Source organism: Aptenodytes patagonicus, chromosome 3 (assembly GCF_965638725.1).
Source record: "Aptenodytes patagonicus chromosome 3, bAptPat1.pri.cur, whole genome shotgun sequence".
NCBI classification, from domain to species: Eukaryota; Metazoa; Chordata; class Aves; order Sphenisciformes; family Spheniscidae; genus Aptenodytes; species Aptenodytes patagonicus.
Window position 1 is genome coordinate 8,693,485 of NC_134951.1, and position 25,685 is coordinate 8,719,169.

General features: G+C 46.2%; 2 protein-coding genes across 4 annotated transcripts; both read left to right on the forward strand.

The window, feature by feature from the left end:
- Positions 1 to 328: 328 nt before the first annotated feature.
- TP53I3 (tumor protein p53 inducible protein 3) lies at positions 329 to 18,102 on the forward strand. 3 transcript variants are annotated; one of them, XM_076332689.1, is made up of 9 exons: positions 329 to 412; positions 1,917 to 2,040; positions 4,553 to 4,690; positions 5,864 to 5,969; positions 11,989 to 12,131; positions 12,813 to 13,080; positions 15,988 to 16,200; positions 16,769 to 16,965; positions 17,740 to 18,102. In XM_076332689.1, exons 2-9 carry the CDS (start codon positions 1,924 to 1,926, stop codon positions 17,926 to 17,928), a joined length of 1,371 nt encoding a protein of 456 aa, XP_076188804.1. In that variant the 5' UTR covers positions 329 to 412; positions 1,917 to 1,923; the 3' UTR covers positions 17,929 to 18,102. The 3 variants fall into 3 exon arrangements, with proteins under 3 accessions (XP_076188804.1, XP_076188802.1, XP_076188803.1); XM_076332687.1 differs by lacking the exons at positions 329 to 412; positions 1,917 to 2,040; positions 4,553 to 4,690; positions 5,864 to 5,969 and adding exons at positions 10,033 to 10,330; positions 11,162 to 11,362; XM_076332688.1 differs by lacking the exons at positions 329 to 412; positions 1,917 to 2,040; positions 4,553 to 4,690; positions 5,864 to 5,969 and adding an exon at positions 11,398 to 11,662.
- A 502-nt stretch (positions 18,103 to 18,604) lies between these two features.
- On the forward strand, positions 18,605 to 23,607 carry SF3B6 (splicing factor 3b subunit 6). Its single transcript, XM_076332690.1, has 4 exons — positions 18,605 to 18,753; positions 19,102 to 19,220; positions 21,438 to 21,576; positions 22,095 to 23,607. The coding sequence occupies exons 1-4, from the start codon at positions 18,724 to 18,726 to the stop codon at positions 22,182 to 22,184; spliced, it is 378 nt and encodes a 125-aa protein (XP_076188805.1). The 5' UTR covers positions 18,605 to 18,723; the 3' UTR covers positions 22,185 to 23,607.
- The last annotated feature ends 2,078 nt before the right edge of the window (positions 23,608 to 25,685 follow it).

The following is a 25,685-nucleotide window of genomic DNA, read 5'->3' on the forward strand; positions in this document are numbered from 1 at the left end:
GAAAATAGTCCCTCCCCCGTCACCCGCAGCCTCTCGGGAAGAGGAGGGGCCGCCCGTAAGGACAGCGATCCGGCTCCCCGGCTGCAGGGCCAGCACCCACTGGAGGCCGTTCCCAGCAGAGGCGGGGCGGGGCGAGGCGGGGCGGAGGCACGGCCGGATCCCTCCGCGTCCGGCCGCCCAGCGTCCCTCGCTGCCATGGCAACCCGAAGCTGGGCGCCCTCCCCCGGCCTCAGTGGTCGTGGGTAGGCCTTCCCACCAATCAGAAAGGGAGCGCCTGGGTGAGTGAGCCAATCAGGAGCGAGGATAGCCGGCCCCCAGGGTAGGCGAGAGGCAGCGCCGCCGCCAGCGCCGAGCCCGAAAGGAAGGGCCGGGCCGGGCCGAGCCGAGCCGAGCCGAGCGCCTGCCTCCATCCGTGAGTAGAGGCCGGGAGACTACAACTCCCAGCACCACCGGCAGCGCGCGGGGCATGCCGGGAAGCGCGGCGAGGACGTGGTGCAGCGCGCAGGCGCAGTCGTGCTCCCTGGAGTGCGGGTTGCCTTGGAGACGCCTCAGCGGGGCGGCGGGGCCGGTGAGCGGGGGCGGCTCCGGACGCCCGCGGCGGAGCGGGCCGAGGGTTGCTCGTCCGGGCAACGGGGCTGCCTCTGGCCGCAGCCGGGATGTGCGGCCCGGGAACCGCCTGGCTGGGGACAGAAAGCGGAGGGCAGCCCGGGTGCACTGGCCGGGCCCGGGCCCGGGCCAGGGCCCGGCCGACTCCTGTCAGCCCGAAGGGGAAGGCTGTCAGCCACGGCCGCGGGGCCCAGCCCCGCCGGGCCAAGCCCTGCGGTCTTCTGCCAGGCTTCTTGTGGTGCTTGGCGTCTGGCCGCAAACCCCTAACCGTAATGCCTCTCGTTCCTCCTTGGTTTATAATTCAAATACATCCTCATTGCTCAGGACTTAGTAACAAATGCTGTAGCCTGATGTCTTTATGATGGGCCGCTCACTACGCTGCCTGATATTTAATTGCAATATTAATGTCATTTCCAATACCCTCATGTAAAATAAGCCCCTCTAGATTATGTAGCAATAAGGCTGCAAGGTTTAGCCAGAGTTAGTCTACTAAATTCTACTGTAAGATTCCGTATGTTACCGTGTAATACCGACTTCATGAAACTAAAATTGAAACTTAAATCTGGTGTATGATATGGCTGTACTCTAGTGATACGAAAATACTACTTTTCTACTAATCATTTACAATTGGAGCACAATGGCACGAACGGAACTGTTGGTCTGCAATTTTTGCCAGCACCTAGTAGGTGGCCAGAATTGAAGTAAACAAGATGCCTATTGGCAATTCTCTGAAGGTGTAATCATCATCCCACTCTTCTTGTTGCTACTTCTGCAGATAGCCAGAGATACCATCACGTGGGAGAAATGTAAGGTTTATTCCCAAGCAGCGCCCCAGTAGTGTCACACTGACCCAGAGGTCTAACAATAACCATGTTAGTGCTGACCATTTAAAAAGAAAAGTAATTTTTGTTTTGGGTCAAGCCTGGCCCAGAAACCACCCCCAGCCCCCCTATTTCTGCTCTGATCTGCTGGCTGCAGCAAGTTTTATCTAATTTCTTAGTGATTTCACCCTGGATTACTTCCTCAGCGAGAGGAAAATTAAATGCCAGGGGAAAAAAGAACCCAAAAATTCTTACACTATAAAAATGTAACTGGACTTTTACGGCCTTTCTGAGACAGGGGACCATCTTCCTGCTGGTCTATTCTGCTGCTCTCTTGTTTTGAGGATTTTTATTTTGTTATTTTGCTTATCTGAGGCCTAGCATTACTTCTGCTGAAACTCCTACATTCCAGTTGGAGGAAGATCTGGTTTCCAATATAAAAGGGAAGGGGAATGAACATTTATACATCTATTTCTTTTTACAAAACAGAAAGAAAATGAACCAACTGCAGGCTTTGCTGAATGACAGTCTTATCAGAACAAAGCACGTGGAAAACGCAGCTATCATCGACATAAAGGAAAGAAAAGTCTGTGCATCAACCTTTGGCTTTAATGTAAGAGATCAAAGAGCGTCCTGGGAAGTGACAGCAGAGGTAGAAACTCCAGGAATCCAGAGCACAAAGTAGTGATAATGGCAGGGAGCACAGCGCTCTACTAAATACACTCACTTCTTTCAACCTCGGAGCCAAAGTTCGGGTACAGCCTAGCTGCTGTGTTGAGAGGCGAACTTGTGAAGTTGATCGCTAATTTCACACCTTTGATTTTTGGAAGAAAGATGTCATTTAACAAGGACTCCTTTTTGACTACTTTGCGCTCAGTGATTCCACCAGTGAAGCAGATGTACGTAGGTCCATTCTCTGGCACCAAGACCTGCTGGTATGGAATGTGCCGTGCCCATACTATAACCCCAAAACAGAGATCGGCTGTACCGGGTTGCCTATGGGGAGCGGTCCTGGGCCATTCTAATTTTGCAAACTGTGCCTCGGAATTGTTTGGGAAAGTGCTTGCTGGCCCAGGCCAAAACTCTATCTGGACTGTTCTGACAGTACACAGAACTGCTCCCTGGCACCTTAAATTTGCTGGTATAGATGTAGCTTATCTGTTTTCATTGTCCATCAGCTGACAAACAGCAGAATAATAGCACTTCTGGTCATATCATATTATATGGCAAAACTAATATGCACTCCCTGACACAGTCCATGAACTTTCTAGGAGTTCAGACATGCTCCCCACACCGCAGTCCTCCTTACGTCATTGGAAGGTACCGCTTCCTCTCCTCACCCCCATGATACCAGCTCTCAGACATTTCCAGGCAGTTTTTCCAGGGGTACATATTGCTACCCTTGGCGTGCTCAGAAGAATGTGTTCAGAAGATGAAGCTCTTGTTAAGATAGCCCCATGCCTGGGGACAGATTCTCAGCGGAGGGAGTCATCAGTCCACTAGGTAATAGTGACATCATCTTTAATATGTAAATGATCTTTAATATAAACCGCAGCTTTCAGAGACGCCAGCCTGCTGGCAGATTACATGCTTGAGGTCCAGAGCAAAGTCCTCAGCCAGTGTAAACTACCACCAGCTTCACTGACTTGAAAGGATTTCAGGCCAGAAGGGATCATCGGATCATCTTATCCAACCAGCTGAATATAAATCTGCCAAACCAGTGACCCAGTTACACATACACTTACCCCAAGAGCTCATTGACATGAATAGACCTGTGACCTGTGTGAACTGCTCCTTTGAGGTGTGACAGAATCATAGAATCATAGAATAGTTTGGGTTGGAAGGGACCTCTAAAGGTCATCTAGTCCAACCCCCCTGCCGTGGGCAGGGACATCTGCAACTAGATCAGGTTGCTCAGAGCCCCGTCCAACCTGACCTGGAATGTTTCCAGGGATGGGGCATCCACCACCTCTCAGGGCAACCTGGGCCAGTGTTTCACCACCCTCAGCGTAAAAAATGTCTTCCTTAGATCTAGTCTCAATCTACCCCCCTTTAGTTTAAAGCCATTCCCCCTTGTCCTGTCGCAACAGACCCTGCTAAAAAGTTTGTCCCCATCTTTTTTAGAAGCCCCCTTTAAGTACTGAGAGGCTGCAAGAAGGTCTCCCCAAAGCCTTCTCTTCTCTAGGCTGAACAACCCCAACTCTCAGCCTTTCTTCAGAGGAGAGGTGTTCCATCCCCCTGATCATTTTCGTGACCCTCTTCTGGACCCGCTCCAGCAGGTCCATGTCTTTCTTCTGCTGAGGGCTCCAGAGCTGGATGCAGGACTGCAGGTGGGGTCTCAGCAGAGCAGAGTAGAGGGGCAGAATCCCCTCCCTCGACCTGCTGGCCACGCTGCTTTGGATGCAGCCCAGGATACGATTGGCCTTCTGGGCTGCGAGCGCACATTGCTGGCTCATGTCCAGCTTTTCGTCCACCAGTACCCCCAAGTCCTTCTCGGCAGGGCTGCTCTCCATCCCTTCATCCCCCAGCCTGTGTTGATCCCAGGGGTTGCCCTGACCCAGGTGCAGGACCTTGCACTTGGCCTTGTTAAACCTCATGAGGTTCACACAGGCCCACTTCTCCAGCTTGTCCAGGTCCCTCTGGATGGCACCCTGTCCCTCAGGCATGTCAACCGCACCACTCAGCTTGGTGTCATCTGCAAGTGATGATCTGGTCTGGACTTGCTAAAAGTTACACTTCCCCACTGAAGACTAAGAATATTTGGAATTGGCATCCTTGGGTGAGCTCTGCGCATGCCCGAGGAAGGCTGCATCCTACCCTATATTGCCTTTCAGCAGAAGGGTCCAGTCGCCACGGGGCACGTTGCCTACCTAGAGTAGTGTCACTGAGTAATGGGACTGCACAGGTAGTAGTCACAGACTGAGCAGATTGTTTCAAACGAGACTTTGAAAATATAGTGGACTGTACAGAAACTAGGTCTAGTTTCAAAGCCAGGCAGATTTTTTTTTTTTTTTTATACATCATAATTTTAAGTGAACTATCAAAGACAGTGGGAGGGTGGAAAGCAGTTCATCATTGCAACGAGGTGCGTTTTTGGTCCATAACACTGTGTTGTACTAACACAGGTGCCACCAGAGAATGCTTTAAACCTTATCTACACTTCCTTCAAGAACTTAGTGCAAGTTAGAAGGGGAGGACTCTACTTCAAGGAGAAGCACTATAAATGTGTCCGTGCAGATGAGCATTCCATCTACCTTCGAAACGTACGTTGACGAGAGCTGTGGCTATCCTGAGAAATCTGGAGACTTCCTACTTCCTTCCCTTGCTGCCTGGTTACATGAATACCGTAACACAAGCAGAAAGACTTCACATGCGTCTTTCTTTCTTTCTTTCTCTCCATATCACCTTCCCAGCAGGTGTGGAATGAAATCGGTGCAGAATACAAAAAAGTGTCAGCTGTATAATACAAATTTAACGGGTGACACCATTCATTTCTCTAACACCAGCTGCAGGGCTTGTCATGTTCTCCTTTGAATCAGTTAATCTCCCTAATGTGACAAAAAACTGTCACTTCATTTGTTTGCTGGGTTGGTTTCTTGCCGCATTAATGAATTAATCAGGTAATAGGAGGGCCTGGCAAGCCCACAGGCCAGAATAAGGTAGCAGGTTGGGGGAGAGAAGAGACATGGGTGAGCAGGACCTTGTTTGACAGCTTACTCACCTCATGGGACTCCAGACTCAGTAATTCACCTATGAAATTCAGAAACAGAAACTCGGGACACAGCTACGTGCAGCCATTCGCAGGATGGCAGAATTTTGTTACTACTGCCGAGTCACACAATCTGAAGTAAATACATCCAACTGATCGTTACTGGGGTCTTCTTAATTCTTCCCCTCCCCAGTAAATCCATCCTGAAATGAGCTAAGCAACTTGCAGAACAGGCTGAGCAGCTCTTAAATTTGGATCCCATTTCAGAAAAATGCAATACTTTGCAATGCCTTTTCCCATTCCTTATTACAAATGAGTGAGGCAGAGTTTGGGAGGCAGGGTTCATAAAACACTGGGCATGCTTTCATGTAAATACTGGTTGTTTTATTTGCATTTATCAGTGCTCTTGCATATGACTGAGCACTAGGATAACACTTCTTCAAAATGCTGTGCAATAATACATTCATCAATGGAAGTGAGAACAAGCCATCTAATAAAGCATTTGACTGACCTGCTTTAATAGTCAGCAGTCTTCAGAACATGCACCGCCACTGTTTGTCTGTGTCCTGGCTTAGACTCTGAGACAGTATTTGCCTTTTTTCCCCCAAGAAAACAAGTAGATTGGCAAAGAAAATGCCTGTAATTGGCCCAAATTGTAAGGCAGTATGTATACCTCTGTATTTTTTTAGGACCCTGTAACCTTATACCCATTTTCCATCTTATCTAGCCAGATGGAGGCCTGATAGTTGTGAAGACAAAAACTTTCATCCTGGTTGCTACTTACAGAGTGGGCATGTATCCCAGTGTGTGCGTGGAAGCTGTGGAGAAACTAGGTAAGAGAAATGCCTGTATCTGTGTGCCTGCATGCTGGCGTCTCGCTGATTAGCTCCACCCTTGCAAACAGCTTCAAAAATTAATCTGATGAACTACCAAATCCTGAAAATCTGGGAAACTGAATACAGACACGGGTTACTGCTCCATGGCTAAACCCTCTCCTGACATCTCATCCCTCTGTGCTAGGTACATGTGCCCAAAGCCTCTGTGGGTATGAACAGGTTGCAGAACTTCTCTTTCCTTGGCTGTTCTGGCACACGTTTTCTGTTAGTTACCCTTCAACAAAATGGGACCGAACAGTCACATTTTCTTGACCTCGTACGCCTAATGCTGAGGTCTTGAGCACAGTTTTGTAGAGCATCAGCTTTGATACTCTGCTTCGCAGTCCACTTCCTCAATGACACATGAGCTCTCTAACGGTTTCAAACTTTCTCTAGAAAGCCTGGTCTCTAGAAGAAAGCTGGAGTCTCTTTTCCTACTTGAGAATCTTGAGACATCATGAAGGTCCTTTCCTTGTCTCACAGTAACAAAGCACCTCTTCTCTAACAAAAGTGCCCATTTCCTTCCCTCTCCCGCTCAAGTTTCCTTTGTGTGAGTCCTCTTAAGTTCCTCTCTCTTGGGCTCAGTTTTTTAAAGACCTAGTATTAACATCTCTTTGTTCCCCATCCGGGAATACTGCAAAACCCAGCCCTTCGCAGACCAGCTGCAGAATCCTGATTGCATCTCAAATGTAGCTTTCCCTTTGTGTGAGGTGCTGGCAAGGATTAACCCCTCTTCATTGTCCTTGGTCTGGGAGATAAATAACAGAGTTACACATCTTATTGATGTAATATATGGCTGACTCCGTGTCAAGGATACAATCATTTTATCACATCATCCAAATGGATAAAATGCACAAGAGCAGATTCCCAGAATAGCCTTGATTTTCACCATAGGGGTAATTCTAAGGAATTTCAAGGGTATTTCTAAGGAATACTTTGTAGAGCAATAAGATTCAACTTAATCTATGGATATGCCCATCTCCTTTGACTGAAAAGGAATGAAATTGTAGGCCCACTGTGCTCCTAGCTTTTGTTCCTCATTTAGGTGCCTAAAAGTAAGTGGAATGAATTTGTGTTTTGGGGCGTAAGCTGTTTCATCTGGAATGAGCTATAAGACTCAGCAACAAAGTTTTCATCAGACCTTTTTCAAAAGGCTTTTACAATTCAAAAAGCTACGATCAAGAACAGGATTTTTAGAGGCTATAATGCAGGTTTTAAAACAAACTTGCCTGCTGGACCCTCAGAAGCCTGGTTCTTGGCTGGTGGGTCTGTGCTTGGCGCCAGGCTGGCAGAGACTGGCCTCCACTGCAGCCTCTCCACTTCTTCACACTTCACAGCCCCTGCACTTTAACTGAAACGCATCTGACTGCAGACAGGCCAGGAGAACAGGGAAGTGGATTGCCTGTGGTTTTTTGATCTTTCCTATGTTCATTTCAGCCTCAACTATCAGAGCAACCTCAGGCTGCTTTATGTTATGTTCTGCTTTCTATTGTTCTTGGGCGTTGTTTTTCTCAGTGTCTCATAGCAGGTTGAACACAAAACCATTGCACCAGCACTGCACTGCCTGGAGAGCCTCGATTTTCTTGCGCTCCAGACATGATTCTGCCTCATCCCTGTCACATGTAGCAGCTGTGATGGATCTGTTAGAGATTAGCTATTATAGGTCTTTGTCACTGACGTGTATGGCCAGAACAGTAACTTCAAATTATACGAATCTGGGGGGACATTTATGTGCTGGGCTATGAACTGAGGAACAGAGAGATTTCCCATCCTGGTAACATTTGGCATAAGGTAAGGACAAACAGCTTCAAGCAGTGACCTCAAGGACGTCCACTGGGTTAAGTCTACTGAGAGCATCAGTAGGAGTTTTTAATCACTGGGTCAAAACGGGCATGAAATACTACCAAACCAGAATGGTATGGAGTGTTTTCCAGGGATTGTTTCCATCTCAGGCAGCATTAATGAGGCTTACCAAATCTAAGAATTGGGCCTTGTATTTTAAGCTAACGTCAGACTAGCTCTATCCTAGTCCTTTTCTGCAGTACTACAAATGGAGCTCGAGCAGATCCAAAGGGTGCCATTGTGTTATTTAGCCTCAAGTCTGTCCGGCTGTCTCAGTAATAAATTCAGGAACCATATCACAGTTGATAATAGCTTCTTCGCTGCCATGGGAGGAAGGCAGAAAGTGTAAAGGTGGGAGATTGCAAAAAATGCCAACACTTGCAAAATCCTGTAACAATTTGCACACAAGTTATTTGGTCTTGCAAATAGTCACATTGTCTGTAACTGGCCACTGTTCCTGAGTGAAGTCTAAGTGTTTCCAGGGCCAGATTTGCAGCGGTTTTGACAATGTGTATTTTTAGGGGTTTATTCTTGCTGTTCTGGATGATTTCTTTGCAAAAAGAAAACAAAGTAGCTTTTCTTCGCGTGTTATGAGAGATTTCTAAACATGATTTAAAGTGCTCAGTGTTCATTCTTTAAAACAGATAATACCTCATGAATATACGTATTAGTATTTTTAATTTTCAGCTAGAAATACAGCGGTCTTCTTTCAAGTACAGTATAGTCTGAGGTGAATTTGAACTTGAAAAAAAGCATCTCCATCACAGCAATTCTGTATATGATTTTTATCGTCATTGATTTTTTTGTTGTTTATTTCCTTGTGTTATTATAGCAGACTACTTTAGAGAGAAAGGTAGCTGAATCAGCAGAAAACTTGAACTTCATCAACCCCAGAAGGACTGCTCACGAGGAAACAAAGTATAGAAGTTTGAAGCAGTTTAAGCAAGGAACTACTGCTTTACAACATTCCAACTGCCGAGTTTCTTTCTGTTTTTTCAACACTTGACGGCTCGCTGCTCATAAGAGGGCTACCCTATGCGTCTTTCATCTAAGTTTCTTAACTGAATTGAAAGTAATGTCTTCAAGATTTGGTTTAAGATGCTCTGCTTAATCTTTCTAATGTTGTCTTTTAGCCTGTTTCCAGATAAGAAAATTATTAATCTCCCTAAGCAAAGAAACTTCTCTCACCGCATTAAAGCTATGTATGCGTAGCATCACAGACCCAAGGGGCAAAGGAAATTGTTAACAGATATTCAGATTGTCCTGTACATCTTTCAATATTACAAATAAAACACATTTTTAACATGTCAATTTGCATTGTAGTTGACCACTATAGAAAGTTATTTTAAATTGTAATGGGTTGCAAAGTTCTGTGAGGACTGGGGAGGAGGGACGTCACTACCAAGCTTGAATCAGACTGTGTGTACTGTAAGACATCAAAGAATCCACATTTGAGTGAACTCATTACTGTACAGGGGACAGCTGAGGCTCTGCTTACATCACCAGGTGAAGAGCAGTCTCAAGAAGACCAGACTCCATGATCTTTTCATCTGCAGAAACAAATAAATTATTAGCTCTTTGAGTCACATGAGAAAAAAAGAATTTTTAGCTATATTTGATTCTAAATTAGTTTAGTTTCAAAAAAGAGTTTAAAAGCCTGAATCCAAAAATCTCAAAATTGATAGGAAAAAAATCCAGAGGAATCCCACACATGGACAGACATATGGTTTATCATTTTTGAATACTCTGAAGTGTCAGTTTTGTTCCCTGACTACTCTCAAATGCTCAAGAGCCGGCAACTAGGATATGGAGAACGGCATGATTTGATCCTTCTCCCTCTGGGGAAACAGCAAAGCTCAACAGAGAGGTGCGATCAGGCAGCTAAAACATCAGGTAGAAATGCACCGGGCTGACGGACGTGAACCAGTAGACTTTGAACACTGACGCCTTATGGGAACAAGAGCGCAACAAAGCCTCCTCAGGTGGATATATAGCATAAGGACTGTCACAGCTCGTGTGCCCTTAATGCAACTTAAGTAAATCTGGTCTGCACTACTCAGAGTTCAGAAATCAAAGCAGCAGTGCAGTGCTCTGCCTGAGAACATACAAATATGCACACATGCAGCGGATTGGCACAGCAAAGGCATTAGACCAAACCTCCCTGTGTGCTGGGGGGGAGCGGCGGATCTCTACCTCAATGCCAAAGGCGAAAGTAGATTTCTGCCTCAATCCGTGGAATAAACCAGGTCCATGGGTAGAAATAACGGTGAGATGTACTAATATTTCTGACTCTGCTCCTGTCTTTCCCTCCAAAGTAAAACACAACCTCGTCCTGTTCCACCCCTTGACTTGCTGGGGAATGGCTGATAGCAAGGGCAGAGCTGGGAGAGGAGGAACTGGGATCGGACTCTGTTCCCGAGGACAGGCTGGGTTCATTCCTGGTGTGGAGAACGTCCTCCCTTCTTTACAGGAAAAAGGTGAGTCACAAACTGTGCTCGGGAATCACATAACTTCTTCAAATTGTTGGTTTGGGCCACTGCTGGCAGATCTGACAGCTTGAAGTTGTTGCACTTGGTTGGAAACTTGGTTTTCAATTCCTGCGGTTTTCTGTGCATTTGAAAGCAATGTAGATATTCGGATCCTCACAGTATTTTTTTAAATATTTTTGTGGGTCTGCTTCTAGCAACAAAGACAAGCAGTTATAAAAATACAGGTTAGTGAACTGTGTTGGAAGAGGGACAAAAGCTTCTTTCACATCTTATTTTTAATTGACTAAGTTTGGACACAATAAAGAGAGCAGAAGCTTCTGTTACAGGGTGGTACCTGTTGGGCTTCCCATTACATTTTTCTGCTAATACAGACAAATTTTGTGGGACTGGATTAAATGGTTCAGCTGAAAACAACAAATAGCCAGCCAGCCTCAGAAAGAAAAGCCTTTAAGTTATGTTTTATACAAATAATTGGAAGTGTTTAATCACTGTAAAATAGCCACAGAGCACCACCCTGTGGGGATTTACATTCCTGGGGTTTCAACGTGTTTATCGTTCCACATTTGCAGTCTTACAACAGATAATAAAGTATGTACTTAGCTTTTCCTGTGCAGATATCATAATGCAAGTGATTTTTACAGAGGGCATGGTGGTCCGTCACACAATGGTGTTTACTTGAAGAGTCTCTGGCTTGCAGCCCACCCTGCACAGGCCTTTGGGCGGCAGCCCTATACTGTATTCAGTATAGCACCAGCTCTCGGGAAGTAACACAGTCATTGCTGTTATGATTCTCTCCTCTTCTCATTTCCTTCCACCCAGCACCCAGGGGGCAGAGGGAAGACTGCTCCAGATTTGATTTTGCCAGGCAGGAGGAGGCTTGACATCACAGCCCATCTCAACAACTGCTGGTGCCAAAACTGAGGAACCCAGGAACAGTGACTGAAGAGTTACTTGAAAGACTCCTGCAGCAGTGGGACCTTCTACCAGAGTGCATCAGGCACACAGGAATCACCTGCTGAGGCAAGGGAAATACATAGGAATTTTTAAAACCATTTGTTATCTTTCATTCACACTAACTCACCGTCGTGCCTTTCTGTATCTTCAGGTTGCCATCTCCGGGCTGAATCATAAGGCAGCACTTACAGGATTTTAGATGCGTCAAGTAAAGGCTCTTTCTGCTGAGAGTTTTAAAATCCCATTTGTGTCCACTATTTTAAGGGCCTGTGTCCTTTAGTCAGTTGAGCACTGGAGCCCTAATCATGCAGAAAGTCGAGAGCAAAGGATTTTATTTTCATTTGCGCGCTACTTTTTACGATTAAGGTGGGTGGGAGGTCAGTGCTGCTGGATCCATGCATGGCTCTGTGCAGGGTTAAGGCCTGATGCAAGGCAGTCTTCATGGTTTGTCAAATGGCTTTTGCAACAGTATGTTGTGTCCCAGTGTTAATGTATTTCGTTGCATTGTAACTCCTCAGCTTTCTCTGGCAGCCCTCCCCTCTTCGGCCTTCAAACTGTGTCACCGTTTGCATTGTCCGTCTGCAGAGTGGAGTCGGTGGTGCTGTGGTTACTGATCACCGAGATTTTCCAGCTGCACGTAAGTGTGCCTGCATTCATGCCAGCTGTTTTGGGTTTTTTTTTTTTTTTTTCAGAGAAAATGTTGGCAGCCTATTTTGATTGCCCAGGAGGCCCAGAAAATCTCTATGTGAAAAAAGTGATGAAACCACATCCAGGAGAAGGAGAAGTTCTTGTGAAGGTCGCTGCCAGCGCTCTGAATAGGGCTGATTTACTCCAGGTATGTGTATGTTAAGCAGATTTATGCACCTGAAAACGACACCAATTTTTCAAGACCCTGTCTGAAGTCTTGACAAATCTGAAGAGTTAAAAGAGATTGGACCTGGTGAGCACTTGGATGGGAGAGTTCATAGGGCTGAAAGAAGAGATGTCTGTTGATTCAGCAGATAAATGTTTTTATCGGGGTCACTGCAATGCTGGGGCGGCACAGAAAGGCAGCTGCCTTTCAAGAAAAGATGTAAAACCAAAGCTCTGGTCTTTCCAGATGCTTAGACCATTCTCTGGGCATTTGAGGTGAACATGAAACGTTCCACTGGCTCAATTCCAGCGTGGGAAAATCACATTCAAATTGTTAAGTCTGAGCTGCTTTAATTTGAGCTGAAAGCCACGCTCTGCAACAGGAGACTGTAATACCTCCCCAGCATGGATTGGCCTGGACAATGGGGACTCGCAATAAATTGAATTTGCACACAGAGTTTTAAGAATAAAACATACTTAGGAAACAAGAAGTGTTGCCAGAGGATAGGTGGTCCTCAAATTACTGGAACATTTGCACAGTGCAAAATCAGGATCAAATACATAGGAATTTAGGTTGGAGGCATGTGAACAAAATATTGCAGGTCATTACACTCATTGATGTGTGGCTTTTGCTTCCCTTGCCGTCTCTCTTCTTTTGTTTTAGAGGAGAGGGAAGTACCCTCCCCCTAAAGGAGCAAGTGACATTTTAGGCTTAGAAGCAGCTGGGAGTGTGGCTGGGCTCGGACCTGGCTGCAAGGGCCGGTGGAAGACTGGTGATGCAGTGATGGCTCTGCTCTCCGGAGGTGGCCAGGCAGAATACGTTACAGTACCCGAAGGCTACCTGATGCCAATTCCCAATGATATGACATTTATTCAGGCTGCAGCCATTCCCGAAGCCTGGTTAACAGCCTTTCAGCTGCTGCATTTTGTAGGTGAGAGGCGTATTTGCAAATCTATCCCACCAAAACAGCTTGTCTTCCTTTCTGTTATGAATTCCTCTCTTTGTTGCCTCCATCTGAGTGCTGTTTGCCTTTGAAGAGCCTTTTCTCTGTCACTCCATTTACGTGGGTCAGAATCTGGTATGCCAGACCCAAATCCTGAAATCTTGACCACATCTCCCCTGTCACAACTTACGCTGCTGATTGCATAGTTACAAGGAAGGATATAGAAAGATGGTCAGTTTTCCTTTTCATCTATGTTTCTCAGCTTGAATCAGAGAATTGTTTAGGTTGGAAAAGACCTTTAAGATCATCAAGTCCAACTGTTAACATAGCACTGCCAACTCCACCACTAAAACATGTCCCTAAGCACCACATCTACACGTCTTTTAAATACTTCCAGGGATGGGGACTCCACCACTTCCCTGGGCAGCCTGGTCCAATGCTTGACAACCCTTCCAGTGAAGAAGTTTTTCCTCACGTCCAATCTAAACCTCCCCTGGCGCAACTTGAGGCCATTTCCTCTCGTCCTATCGCTTGTTACTTGGGAGAAGAGACCGACACCCACCTCGCTACAACCTCCTTTCAGGTAGTTGTAGAGAGCGATGAGGTCTCCCCTCAGCCTCCTTTTCTCCAGGCTAAACAACCCCCGTTCCCTCAGCCGCTCCTCAGAAGACTTGTGCTCCAGACCCCTCACCAGCCTCGTTGCCCTTCTCTGGACACGCTCCAGCACCCCGACGTCCTTCTTGTAGTGAGGGGCCCAAAACTGAACACAGTATTCGAGGTGTGGCCTCACCAGGGCCGAGTACAGGGGCACGATCACTTCCCTACTCCTGCTGGCCACACTATTTCTGATACAGGCCAGCATGCCCTTGGCCTTCTTGGCCACCTGCCAGCACACTGCCGGCTCATGTTCAGCCGGCTGTCAACCAGCACCCCCAGGTCCTTTTCCGCCAGGCAGCTTTCCAGCCACTCTTCCCCAAGCCTGTAGCGCTGCATGGGGTTGTTGTGGCTGAAGTGCAGGACCCGGCACTTGGCCTTGTTGAACCTCATACAATTGGTCTGGGCCCATCGATCCAGCCTGTCCAGGTCCCTCTGCAGAGCCTTCCTACCCTTGAGCAGATCAACACTCCCGCCCAACTTGGTGTCATCTGCAAACTTACTGAGGGTGCCCTCGATCCCCTCATCCAGATCATTGAGAAAGATATTGAACAGAACTGGCCCCAATACTGAGCCCTGGGGAACACCACTTGTGACTGGCCACCAACTGGATTTAACTCCATTCACCACAAGTCTTTGGGCCTGGCCATCCAGACAGTTTTTTACGCAGTGAAGAGTACGCCTGTCCAAGCCATGAGTAGCCAGTTTCTCCAGGAGAATGCTGTGGGAGACACTGTCAAAGGCTTTACTAAAGTCTAGGTAGACCACATCCACAGCCTTTCCCTCATCCACTAAGTGGGTCACCTTGTCATAGAAGGAGATCAGGTTGGTCAAGCAAGACCTGCCTTTCATGAACCCATGCTGACTGGGCCTGATCCCCTGGTTGTCCTGAATGTGCAGCACGATGGCACTCAAGATGATCTGCTCCATAACCTTCCCCGGCACCGAGGTCAGGCTGACAAGCCTGTAGTTCCCCAGATCCTCCTTCCAGCCCTTCTTGTAGATGGGCGTCACATTTGGTAACTTCCAGTCAACTGGGACCTCCCTGGTTAGCCAGAACTGCTGATTAATGATGGAAGGTGGCTTGGTGAGCACTTCCGCCAGCTCCCTCAGTACCCTTGGGTGGATCCCATCCGGCCCCATAGACCTGTGTGTGTCTAAGTGGTGTAGCAGGTCGCTAACCATTTCCCCTTGGATTATGGGGGCTTCATTCTGCTCGCTGTCCCTGTCTTCCAGCTCAGGGGGCTGGGTACCCAGAGAACAACTGCTCTTACGATTAAAGACTGAGGCAATTGGCAATTTCCATTAAGCCTAAACTCTGAAATAACTTACATGTTCTCCGAACAACTGAAAACACATCCTACATCTAAATATTTGACTTCCCTGAAAGCACGACCATATCATGAACTTTCCTCACTAATTGCCTGTGGATCTATGGTAGACCACATCTTCTTGTACCTTGCTTCACAGAGACATTAATTGTAGGTAAAATGCCCTCTGAGCTTATTTAAAACAGACATAAGCTCACACCCTTCATTTTGAAAATGTGCTACAGAGGCACTAACAGTAGCACTTGCCAGGGTTTTCCTCAATTGACAAATATCCTTTTCCTACCCTCTTCAGCAATAGCACCTAAAAGCTCCACTAAAGAACAGGAGTTACAAACAAGTAACTTTCCTCACTACAGGTAATTTACTCGCTTCGAGCGCTGTTGCTTCCTGGGGGTCTGTGGTCAATTAGGACCATGTCTCCAGGACCACTCAGTGCCTCACTTCCACTAGCAATCAGTGGAACACAAACCGAATGCGTTAGGGCAACTGGTAGATGGTAAAATGATAGGTAGAACTGGTCCTTAACCAATACCCAGCGCTTCTGGTATTTCTCCATTGTTGAGTGCCTGATTTTACAGTATTAACATCCTCCGAGTGTGTTTTCTATTGGTGGCAGTGGACGGTCCCAGTATAAAAAGGCTGACTGCACTCACCTAAGCAGCTTGGTCATGGATGCCCAGGACTGGACAGGGCCAAGCTAAAGCCATTCCCCTGAAGTTGGTAAAATGGAGTCCTGACGGTACAATGCAAGTTGTGTTAGTTCTGGGTTTGTTTCTTTTATGAAGGCTATGAAGATGTAAACAAAGCCTGCTCAAGGGCATCTCTTTCAGCTTCCTCTTCAGTATTTTCCACCCTGATGATGTTTTAATCCAAAGGTGATGCCAAAAGGGTAATCATTTCCTTCCTTCAGGTAAAATACAGAAGGGCGAGAGAGTGTTGATCCATGCTGGAGCTAGCGGAGTCGGTATGGCAGCCGTTCAGCTGGTAAGACTGGCAAAAGCTATTCCCATTGTGACAGCAGGAACTCAAGAGAAACTGAAAGCTACAGCAAACGCCGGAGCAGCTGCGGGGTTCAACTACAAGAATGAAGATTTTAGTGAAAAGGTCTTGGCGTTCACCCAAGGTAAGAACCTCTATGTGAAAGACACTGTTACAGTTGAGGAGGAATGTGTACCTCCTAACGTATATGCACATATACTCAATTTCAACTGTCACCTCAGTTGGCGAGGGAGCAGACAGTAATGACCCTGTTAGCACAACCTAACATCCTGTTCAGCCCAAGAATCTGTCTTTCCTTAGTTCAATTGTGCTGTTTTCTGCGTGGACTCTCTTTGGCTTTGTGTTCATTTGGGACTTAAATTATTGTTGCCTCCACAAGGAACTGTGGGACCAAATCCTCGCACTTGTAGGTGTTTGAATATGGGAACAAAACTTAGTTCTCTTACCGTTAGAAAAATTTAGCTTTTCTAAGCATTTGGGATGGTTTATGATGGAGTCTGCATCTGGATATCTATAATGATTCTTTTTTTGTGCCAATTGTGCCAATTCCTAATTTCAGTAGAAAGATTTAAATAAGAATTGCAGGATTGATTCTGTACCTATAAAGAACAAAGCTTTAGTTTTGCCTGAAATTATCTTACCTTTAATGCAGCTCAACTACATTGCTGAAATCTTTTCTGTTTCTACTTGAGGTTCTGGAGTAGATATTATTTTAGATTGTGTTGGTGGCTCGTACTGGGAGAAGAATCTCAACTGTCTGAGTACTGATGGCCGGTGGATTATTTATGGACTACTGAGTGGAGGTGAAGTACATGGAGATTTGCTTGCAAGGCTGCTTTCCAGAAGAGCGAGCATCCATACAACTCTATTACGATCACGAGACAAGGAGGCAAGTAATGGCTGTCAACAGTGTGCACAGTTTGATCTTAAAATCAACTCAAAAGTTTTGAGAGCTTTCTTTTGATACCAGTGTTAAAGCAGAATCTAACACATTATTACCAAAAAAGCACCACCTTGAACTGTTACTACATACTTTGGAAAACATTGCAAAATTAAGTTATAATTTCCCTTTTCTATTTTTAGCAAATGCCTCCCTTTTACAACTACTGAATCAGAGGAATGATACCCAGAACTTCTTGATCTACTTCACGAGTACCGTAATTTAAAGATTTAGCCTAAGAAAAAACAAAACTCAAGTGATCAGGCAACTTGACCAAGTCGGGGTGGGGGAGGAGAGAAAAACCTCTATTAAATCATTTTTCAAAGTAGGGACCAAGGCCATTTAGACACCCAGAAATTACCAAGGAAATATCACTTTATATGGTAAATTCGCAGGTATTACAGTAAAACACAGCAGCGTAGAGCCCTAGGATAGATTCTGTCCATGGTCCAATACATAATATTCTCAAGAATTTTATCAGTTTGAGTTTAAATGGTTCTGCACTGAGCTTATACCACTTGTTTGGAGAATTTCATTCAATTAAAATATAATTAATCTAGAAGTTTTCTTCTTGTTTGTAATTTACACCTGTCAGATGTTTACACGTCTGTCTCACCATGAGAATGTCAGTCTCCCTGAGAACTGTGCACCTTTTGTGCGCTGTGCTTAGACATGCCTCTGTGAATGAAGTGATTGGAAATAATCTTTTCATTTTTTCTTCAGTATAAGGAACGGCTGGTGAAAGCCTTCACAGAAAACGTGCTGCCGTATTTTTCTGGAGGAACCTCCCCTCATCTCCAACCACTTGTTGACAGCGTTTACCCTCTGCACGAGATTGCAGGGGCACACAGGATCATGGAAGACAACAAGAATATTGGCAAAATTGTCATCGAAGTGCCTGCTTCATCTTAAAGAAAGGCCTGCTGCTGTAGTTGTTTTGGGGACAGAATTGTTACGGGTGTTTGACAAGCAAAGAATCTGCCATTTCTGCTTCCAAATCTGGAATGATTTATTGTGGGAGGAAGCCAAAAAGGAGGGGTAAAGCAAAGCCTTAGGGGACGCGTTTAATAAAAAGGCTCGTGCTGCAGCTCTAGCGTCGTGTCTCGAACGTGTAAGCAAAATGTCGGCGAGCGCTCCTCCATGTAGGAGGAAACCGCCAGGCACCGACTGCCAGTCCCAGCTCCGAGTTCCTTTACCGTCTGCTTTCCAGAGCTGTCCCACCCTGCGTTCATCACCGACCGCAGGCCAGGCCTCTTCACCCGACAGCAGCCTCCGGGCGGCGCCGAGCGGCGGCCGCGTTCCCCGCGCACCGCGGGTTCCCGAGGCGCTGAGGCGGCGGCCGCGGGGCTGCCGGGCCCGGTAGGCGCCGCGGGGCACCCTGCCCTCCGGGGCACGGGAAGGGGCAGCCCCGGGGCCGCGGCGGGCCGCGGCGGTTGACCCAAGGCCGGGGACGCCACCCGCGCCACCGAGCTGAGGCGGCCCGGCGGGGGCGGGGCCACAGGCGCGGGTAGCCACGGAGGTCACGTGCCCGCCCCCCCCGCCCGTTCGCGGAGGGGCATAGAGAGCGGCGGAAGGTCGTTTCCGGCGCGGTGCAGGCTGGAATAGCATCCGGGTCCCCCGCTGAGGCGAGCGGCGCGCTGCGGAGGAGGCCCGTTCCTCGCCGGTGTTTCTCTCCCAGGCGGCAGCCCCCTCCCTCCGACCGGCGCCATGGCGATGCAAGCGGCCAAGCGAGCCAACGTGAGTGCTCTCCTCTGCCCCCTCCCCGGCCCGCCTCAGCCCTCCCGAGCAGCCTGGCGGGGTGTGAGGCGAGGCGGGGTCCACCGGCGCGGAGCTGAGAATAGGCCTTCCCGCCCGGTCTGGGCTCCTTCCGCGTCCCCGACCAAGGGAGTCCGTCTCCCTCCAGGCAGGCCTCTTGGTTGACAAAAACACGTCAAGTTTGTAGCTGTGGCGGGTTAAAAAAGGACCAGCGAAGCGCACGGACTCTCTCAGTGATGTTAGTCCCAGGGTTTAGCACGTAGGCTGCGGCTTTTAAGGTTTGAAGTGAGCGCTCTAGGTCTAACACACCGTGTGTTGTTTCTGCATCAGATTCGGCTGCCTCCAGAAGTCAATCGGATCCTGTATATTAGGAACCTGCCATATAAAATCACAGCGGAGGAAATGTATGATATTTTTGGGAAATATGGGCCTATTCGACAAATCAGAGTGTAAGTATTCTAGTTTTCTTGGGAAAGTTAAGGATATTATGTGCTTTAGTATATGTGTTATATGTCAGTATTTCTGTCATAGTAGGTAGCAACTGGATTTCACAGCTGAAAAAGGTGAATGCACTTTAGCAGCATCCCTGTGTGCCAAAGATGGATGTGATGGTATTTCTCTTACCTGTGAATTTGTTAGAAAATAATATTGCTGGTAGGTAGGGTGAAAAAGCTTGAATTTGATAAGAACTTAAATGTGGTAAAAACATTACTTATTCTCTTAAGTAAATCTTAAATACAGTAAACCTCTTACCTTAACTAAAGGTAAAAATAAGAAAGGCAAAAGTTGAATACAACCAGTTTTTGTATTTAATTAGTATTTGATACTTAACTAATGGGAGAACAGAGATGTTGCTATTGCTGCTGGACCTGTCAACCAGAAACAAATACCAGAAGCAACTCCCTGTGCATCAGATACAGCTTGTCCCCGAGCCACGTCGTCGTGGGTAATGGCGATCTGATTGTAATTTTGTTTTCAAATGCACTGAGGTTATACATGTCTATGGCAAATCTGCGGCCCTTCTCTTTAGTTACTCCAAATACTGAAGACCTGAGCTCTGATGTTCCTTGTTCTCCTAAATACTGTCCACATGCTGTGGATTAGACCATAATTTCATCTGGTTAGTATTTTGAGAACTGTAGTTAGGCTGGTTGGAGTATTGACACTCATACAAAAGGATTTTTTTTTCCCCTTCTGAAAAATATTTAGTAAGAGGAGGGGGAGGAAACAAAACTCGGTGTTTAATACTTAAAAAGAAAATGTTGTAAGTCACGTTTCAGTACGTGTACAAATAGAAAGGAAATGTAGTTTTTACTTGATACGGGGTTTTTTTGTACTGCTTTTATCTGGATGTTGGCAAAATAACCTGCGGCATCTCCGAGTTCTCGACTAGGCCGCTGATCGGATTAGAGCAGAATGTATCCTTGTCATTTCTATCGCTCTCCGTTTCCCTGTGCTCCGAGACTGGGATGGGTACTTAATCCACAACATGTTCAGTTGTTTTGACTATGCAGGACGTAAATACGTAAACAGGTAAACAGACCGAACTTTACTACCTCAAATGGAAGTGCTCATTCCAGAGCCGTAGTGATTAAAATTGTCTGACTGGTGTATAGAATAAAGGGACTCTTACGTATGGAGTTGCCTTCAGTAGACATGAAGGAGAACTAATATTTAAGGTTTCTGAAAACGTGTAGGTCGGAACAGCATGACAGTGGGACATAAAGAATTAAGACACGTTAAGGGAGCTTTCCATCAAAGCGATGTGCTGGTGTGTGCATCCAACAGGGAACTGCAGGCAGCCTCCCCACTGGTCGTTCAGAACCGCTGCATCGCTTTGTTTTCCACAGAAATCCTAACATCGTCACGAGACGAGGCATAATGTGGCACTCCCTTTGTAGTGACTTTTGTGCTTTGTGCAGTTTTCATCCCATTCTCCTCTTCATTTTTGTATGCATCCTGGTGTGGATACGTGTGATGTCGTTTGTCTTCAGGAGTTCTCTTCTCAGAAGCAAGCGCCTTAGAGAGAGTTCTTCTGATTATTAAGTTCACTATAACTATCTTTTAGCTGAGATCTTCTGGATCTGCCAACTCTGTCATCTCTCCGGGCTAGTTAGCGTTATGTGCCCAGACGTGTCTCCTGTCCCTCAGGCGAAGGAAATTGAATCGATGGTCCGATAGGTGACGGTTGTGCCTCTGAAGTGGTCTTGCACCAGCGGGGCTGTTCTGACTCTTTTAAATTGACTTTGTGATGTGCCAAGAGCCGCATTCTGCTCTGGGGAGACATCTGATCCAGACAGCCGTTAACTGACAGCCTGGTCTTGTAGTATTAAATAAAACAAGCTAATCGCTGTAATAAAAACTTAAAGGATTTCCAGAAATATGACAACCCCTAACAGCAACAGCTTCTGGTAGTTGTTGTGGAGAGGTGAATTCCCTTTGGAGCATAATGCAGCACGTGCTCTGTCACATTTTCCTGTCGTCTCTGAACTGTAAGTGGGGATTGGTGTGGAAAGCAGGGATGTATTTTACTATCTAGAAAAAAACCCAACACTAAATTGTTTTTTAGTGAAGTTGCATTAGTTAATCTAATCTCCGTCACTGCTAAGGACTAAAGGAACTATTTCCTCTTTTTTGTTTAACATTAAAACTGATCTCACCCGCAGTGGAAACACTCCTGAAACCAGAGGAACAGCCTATGTAGTCTATGAAGACATCTTTGATGCCAAAAATGCTTGTGATCACCTGTCAGGATTCAACGTGTGCAACAGATACCTTGTTGTTTTGTACTATAACGCAAACAGGGTACGTACGCATGGGGGGGGGGGGGGGGGGGGGGGGGTTAAGTTAGCTGTGAACATAGCTGGCACGAAAAGAAACTCAGTTTGAAAAAGAGTTGCTTGGATATTTTTAAGAAATAAATCCAAGCTGGTAGAGGGAATGGATTGGATAAATTGTCAGGATTTCATCTTTACTTGGTGATTTGTGTGCAAAAATGTACCTTTGGACCAAGGGTGTGAAAAACATGCTTCTGGTGAGCGTACTTTGGAGAAGAGGGGCCTTATAACGGACCGGTCGCAACAGGATGCGAGGTCTTGTTTACAGGTAAAGAGTCTCTAGGTCTTGATGTTCTGCCTGTTACTGATGGCGTCCGGGGTACTGTGGCTTTCTCCGAGGTTTAGCAGCGCTGTTGGTGTGTGGCGTTGATGTAGTTGGTAGTGACGTTAGTTGTGGTTACGGGGAAAAAACATGTCATAAGATGAGAGTTTTTTGGATTTTTTTTTTTTTTTTTCTTCTCACTTCTTTTCTTTTCCTAATCGCAGGCATTCCAAAAGATGGACACAAAGAAGAAAGAGGAACAGCTTAAGCTTCTCAAGGAAAAATACGGAATTAATACAGACCCACCAAAATAAACTGATCTTTTTGGAAAACTGCAAGCCCTGCCGCTGAGTTCGACTGTTTGCAAGCCCTGCCGCTGAGTTCTTGAACTATACCTAGGAATTCGCAATGAAGTATAACTTTTTTTTTTTTAAATTTGATAAGCTGTAATTTGACTCTTTAGATCTTCACATTAGAATTAAATAAATGTAAAACATTGGAGGATTTTAAGCTTTCAGATTACATGCCCCGAGTGGACATGGCTTCTCCGTGTTGTAAGGGTGACCTGGTAAATGCTGCATAACCACAGCCCTGTTTCTGGCAGGGACTGAGCACGCTGAGTGTCTCGCACCTCCTGAAGTTCTGCCCAGTCTCCAGGGCAGGCTTTAAGCATGGCAGCAGTTAAGGCAGGGAGCTCAAGGGGCTCTGTACAAGCTGCCTACGAGGACCTAAATCTTGCTTGCTACTTTCTGAAGATGGAGTATCGCAACTAGTCTCCCCGCCGCAGGGATTTTTGTACTTTTTTTAAAAAAGAAGTAAGCGTGGTTTGCTCGTTCATCACACCTGTGTATATTGTACACCATTTATTGCGCCTTTCTCCCTCTGGGAATGTTTGAAGGAGCTTAACTCCATTACATGATCGTTAGGCTACTTCTTACCAGAAACAAAGCAAACCCAACTGCGCGTTTATAACAGTTTCTTTTACAAACTATAGAAAATGAATGGCCTTTTAAAATGATCCAACTGCTTAGGTGACTTCAGTCAAAATATCTTGTTCCCAGTGATATTTTGTTCTTTGTTCTGAGACAAAACAGATAAGCTGCAGTAAAATAATCTTGTTCTAACAGCGCGTTGCTGCAGGGCTGACTTGATGGTATGCGAGACCTTTCTTACGCGTACCGGGTTTGTACTGAGCAACAGGAGCACGCTTCACGCCTCTTAATGTTACGTAGGGAACACCTGACCAAAACGAGACAGTAGATGATGGTGGTCATTTTAGATACCCCAGTGTGATTGTTTTCTACGTGATGTATTTGAACTGTAATGTATTTCATGTACATAAATTTTAGACGTAGTATCTGGTGGAGGAAAAAGAAAACTTTTTTTTTTTGTCAGCGCTCATGTCCTGTGAATAAAAACTAGTGTGGCACAGAGCATGCACAACCTCTGTTCTGAACCAGCTGGAAGTCCTGTGGACGTTGGCAGTTATCCTGCCGCTCGGGAGAATTTATTTGCCTGGGTGTGATGTTTAACGCCCTGACCGTGCAACTTCCAGCCAGTGCAGAACATGAGCAGGTGCAAATGTAATTTGCCTGAGGATTTGTACTTTAATTTTTTTTCAGTGCGTTATACTGTCATAACGGAACATTATCCTTAGATTTTCGTTGAAATCTGTCACTTGAAAAAACATGCTGTGCTTGTGTCCATTTAGTGAAAAAATAAATGTGTGTCTACACAGTTTTGCTGTTTTTCATCAAGGCTTGCTGTATGCTGTGCTACTTCTGCGTGTAACCTTTCCTTTTAGAAAGGAAGTCGTCGTCCGTCACCTGAGTGTTTGTGATACGGGTAAGAACTTGTAGAGCGTCTGCCCCCATAGGTACATGAATGTTCAGGCGTGTCCAGCACCTGGGTGAGGGGGAAGGATGCCCAGCTGTGGGAACCCATGTCCAGCTCTCTAGCGGAGGAGGTTCCCTTGCAGCTGCCACGTGCTGTGCACGTTGTCTCTCAGCTGGGAGGAGGGTGGCAGTGACGTGAAGGGTGGCAGTGATGCTCCGAGCTGGCTGCTTCACCCCAGAGCAGCAGGGAGGAGGCAGCCAAAGTGGCTCGGGTGTGATTTCTGCTTTGTGTGGGTGCTCGCGATCCCATCCTGTGCCTGACCGGGGAGCGTCCCCCAGGGACGGGTCTCCCTGCTCTTCTGTTGCAGACAGGCATTTGGGATGGGAGGGGGTGCTACGTTTAGCGTGTGTAGTAAAAAGCCTTGCCCTTACTCTGTGGCTCTTCCATACCTGTGTCCTACCCTTAAAATTGACGCGGCGTTTTGCAGCAGGAAGCCTTGCAGGCCCCAGTGAGCCGTCCCCGAGGTCAGCAGCAGGCGATGGGAGACTTTGAGCCCGTTAGCAGCTGGGGCCGCCTCCCCCAACTACGGATGCGTAAACCTCTGCCGCGATGTCATTGCCGGCTTTCCCGCTTGCCCAGCCCTGTACCGCTCCTCCTGGCGGGTGCAGCTGTGCTGCATGTATATTAAATGCAAAGCAGCTGTCATCTGCTGTCGCTGTCCTTAGGTGAGCGGTTATTCCTCCTACTCCTCGTGGGTTTTCAGGTCCTGCCCATCAGATCAATACAAACTTAAGTTTCTCAGGCAAAAACCAGCTTGCCTTAAAAATTTGTAAATGAATCCTATTGGATTGGTCCAAAATCCAAATCCTATTGGAGGTCTTGCCCCTATGTGAACATCCATAGGTGTTTAAAGGTTACAGACTGCCCCCCCTGTGTGTGTATGTATGCCTTATGTATATGCCGTGTACGTACACACACGTGCCAAACGCTAGGGTAACTGGGGCCGTTTACAGCAGTTGCTGGGCATTTAGAAGGCCCCTGGTGTAACGGGAACTGGAGGTGCTTGTTACCATGCTGGATTTACGCTACTAATAAATAATAAATACTGATAATAAAATACCAAAGTGCTAATAATGGTGCCACATTCTGCCAGCTTTGTTTAAAATCATATGCAAATACCGCATTGCTTCTGTCAATAGCGGGGAGCATGGTGCTTGCACTACGGCATCTGTTTTGACGAGGATTTGATGCTGTTTGAAAAACATATATAAAAAGCAATTCTTTAGGGTAATAAGATTAATAAAAATTCCTTCAATGAATCCTCAAGATCAGCAGCTTTTGATTTCTCGGAGAGCTCAGCTGCTGCCTTTCATTAAATATTCCATTTCATACTTCTTCTTCTAGTGCCTGTTCAGGGCTTTCAGTGTCCCTGCACATGTAAAATGAAATAATAATTTGTACCTGCAAGACAGAGGGAATGGAAATTGAACGCCTGGAGGATTGTTTTGATGAGGTCTGCTCAAGATTTTGTTTGAAATGTAATATCAAAGGACAGGGAAATGAGTTCAGTTATATGAATGGCAGAGGGGGCAGCAAATAAGGCAGATGTTACCAGCCTCGTACTCTGCATCTGTGCTGGTTTTTGTGTGTGCTCACTTCCCATTTAATTTTTCAGGAAGTAGGGCATGAAATTAAGCCTGGAAGGTCATTTTTTTCCATCGATGCTGTTTAGAAATTAGTAACAAGAGCCTATCTGATTACACAGGCAACGACAGTAAATTTTTCCCAATCCATTATATAGTGGTAATAATTATATGTACCGTGTTGATCGATGATACAATTAAATAAATTAACGCATTTGCAGTCAAATAAAGAGCTGAAGATTACATTTCCTTGAAGACTTAATTTCCCTAAGTATCACAAAGCACAATTAGTTTTCCATTCAGATTTTTTTAAATGAAATTGGCATGAAAAATGTA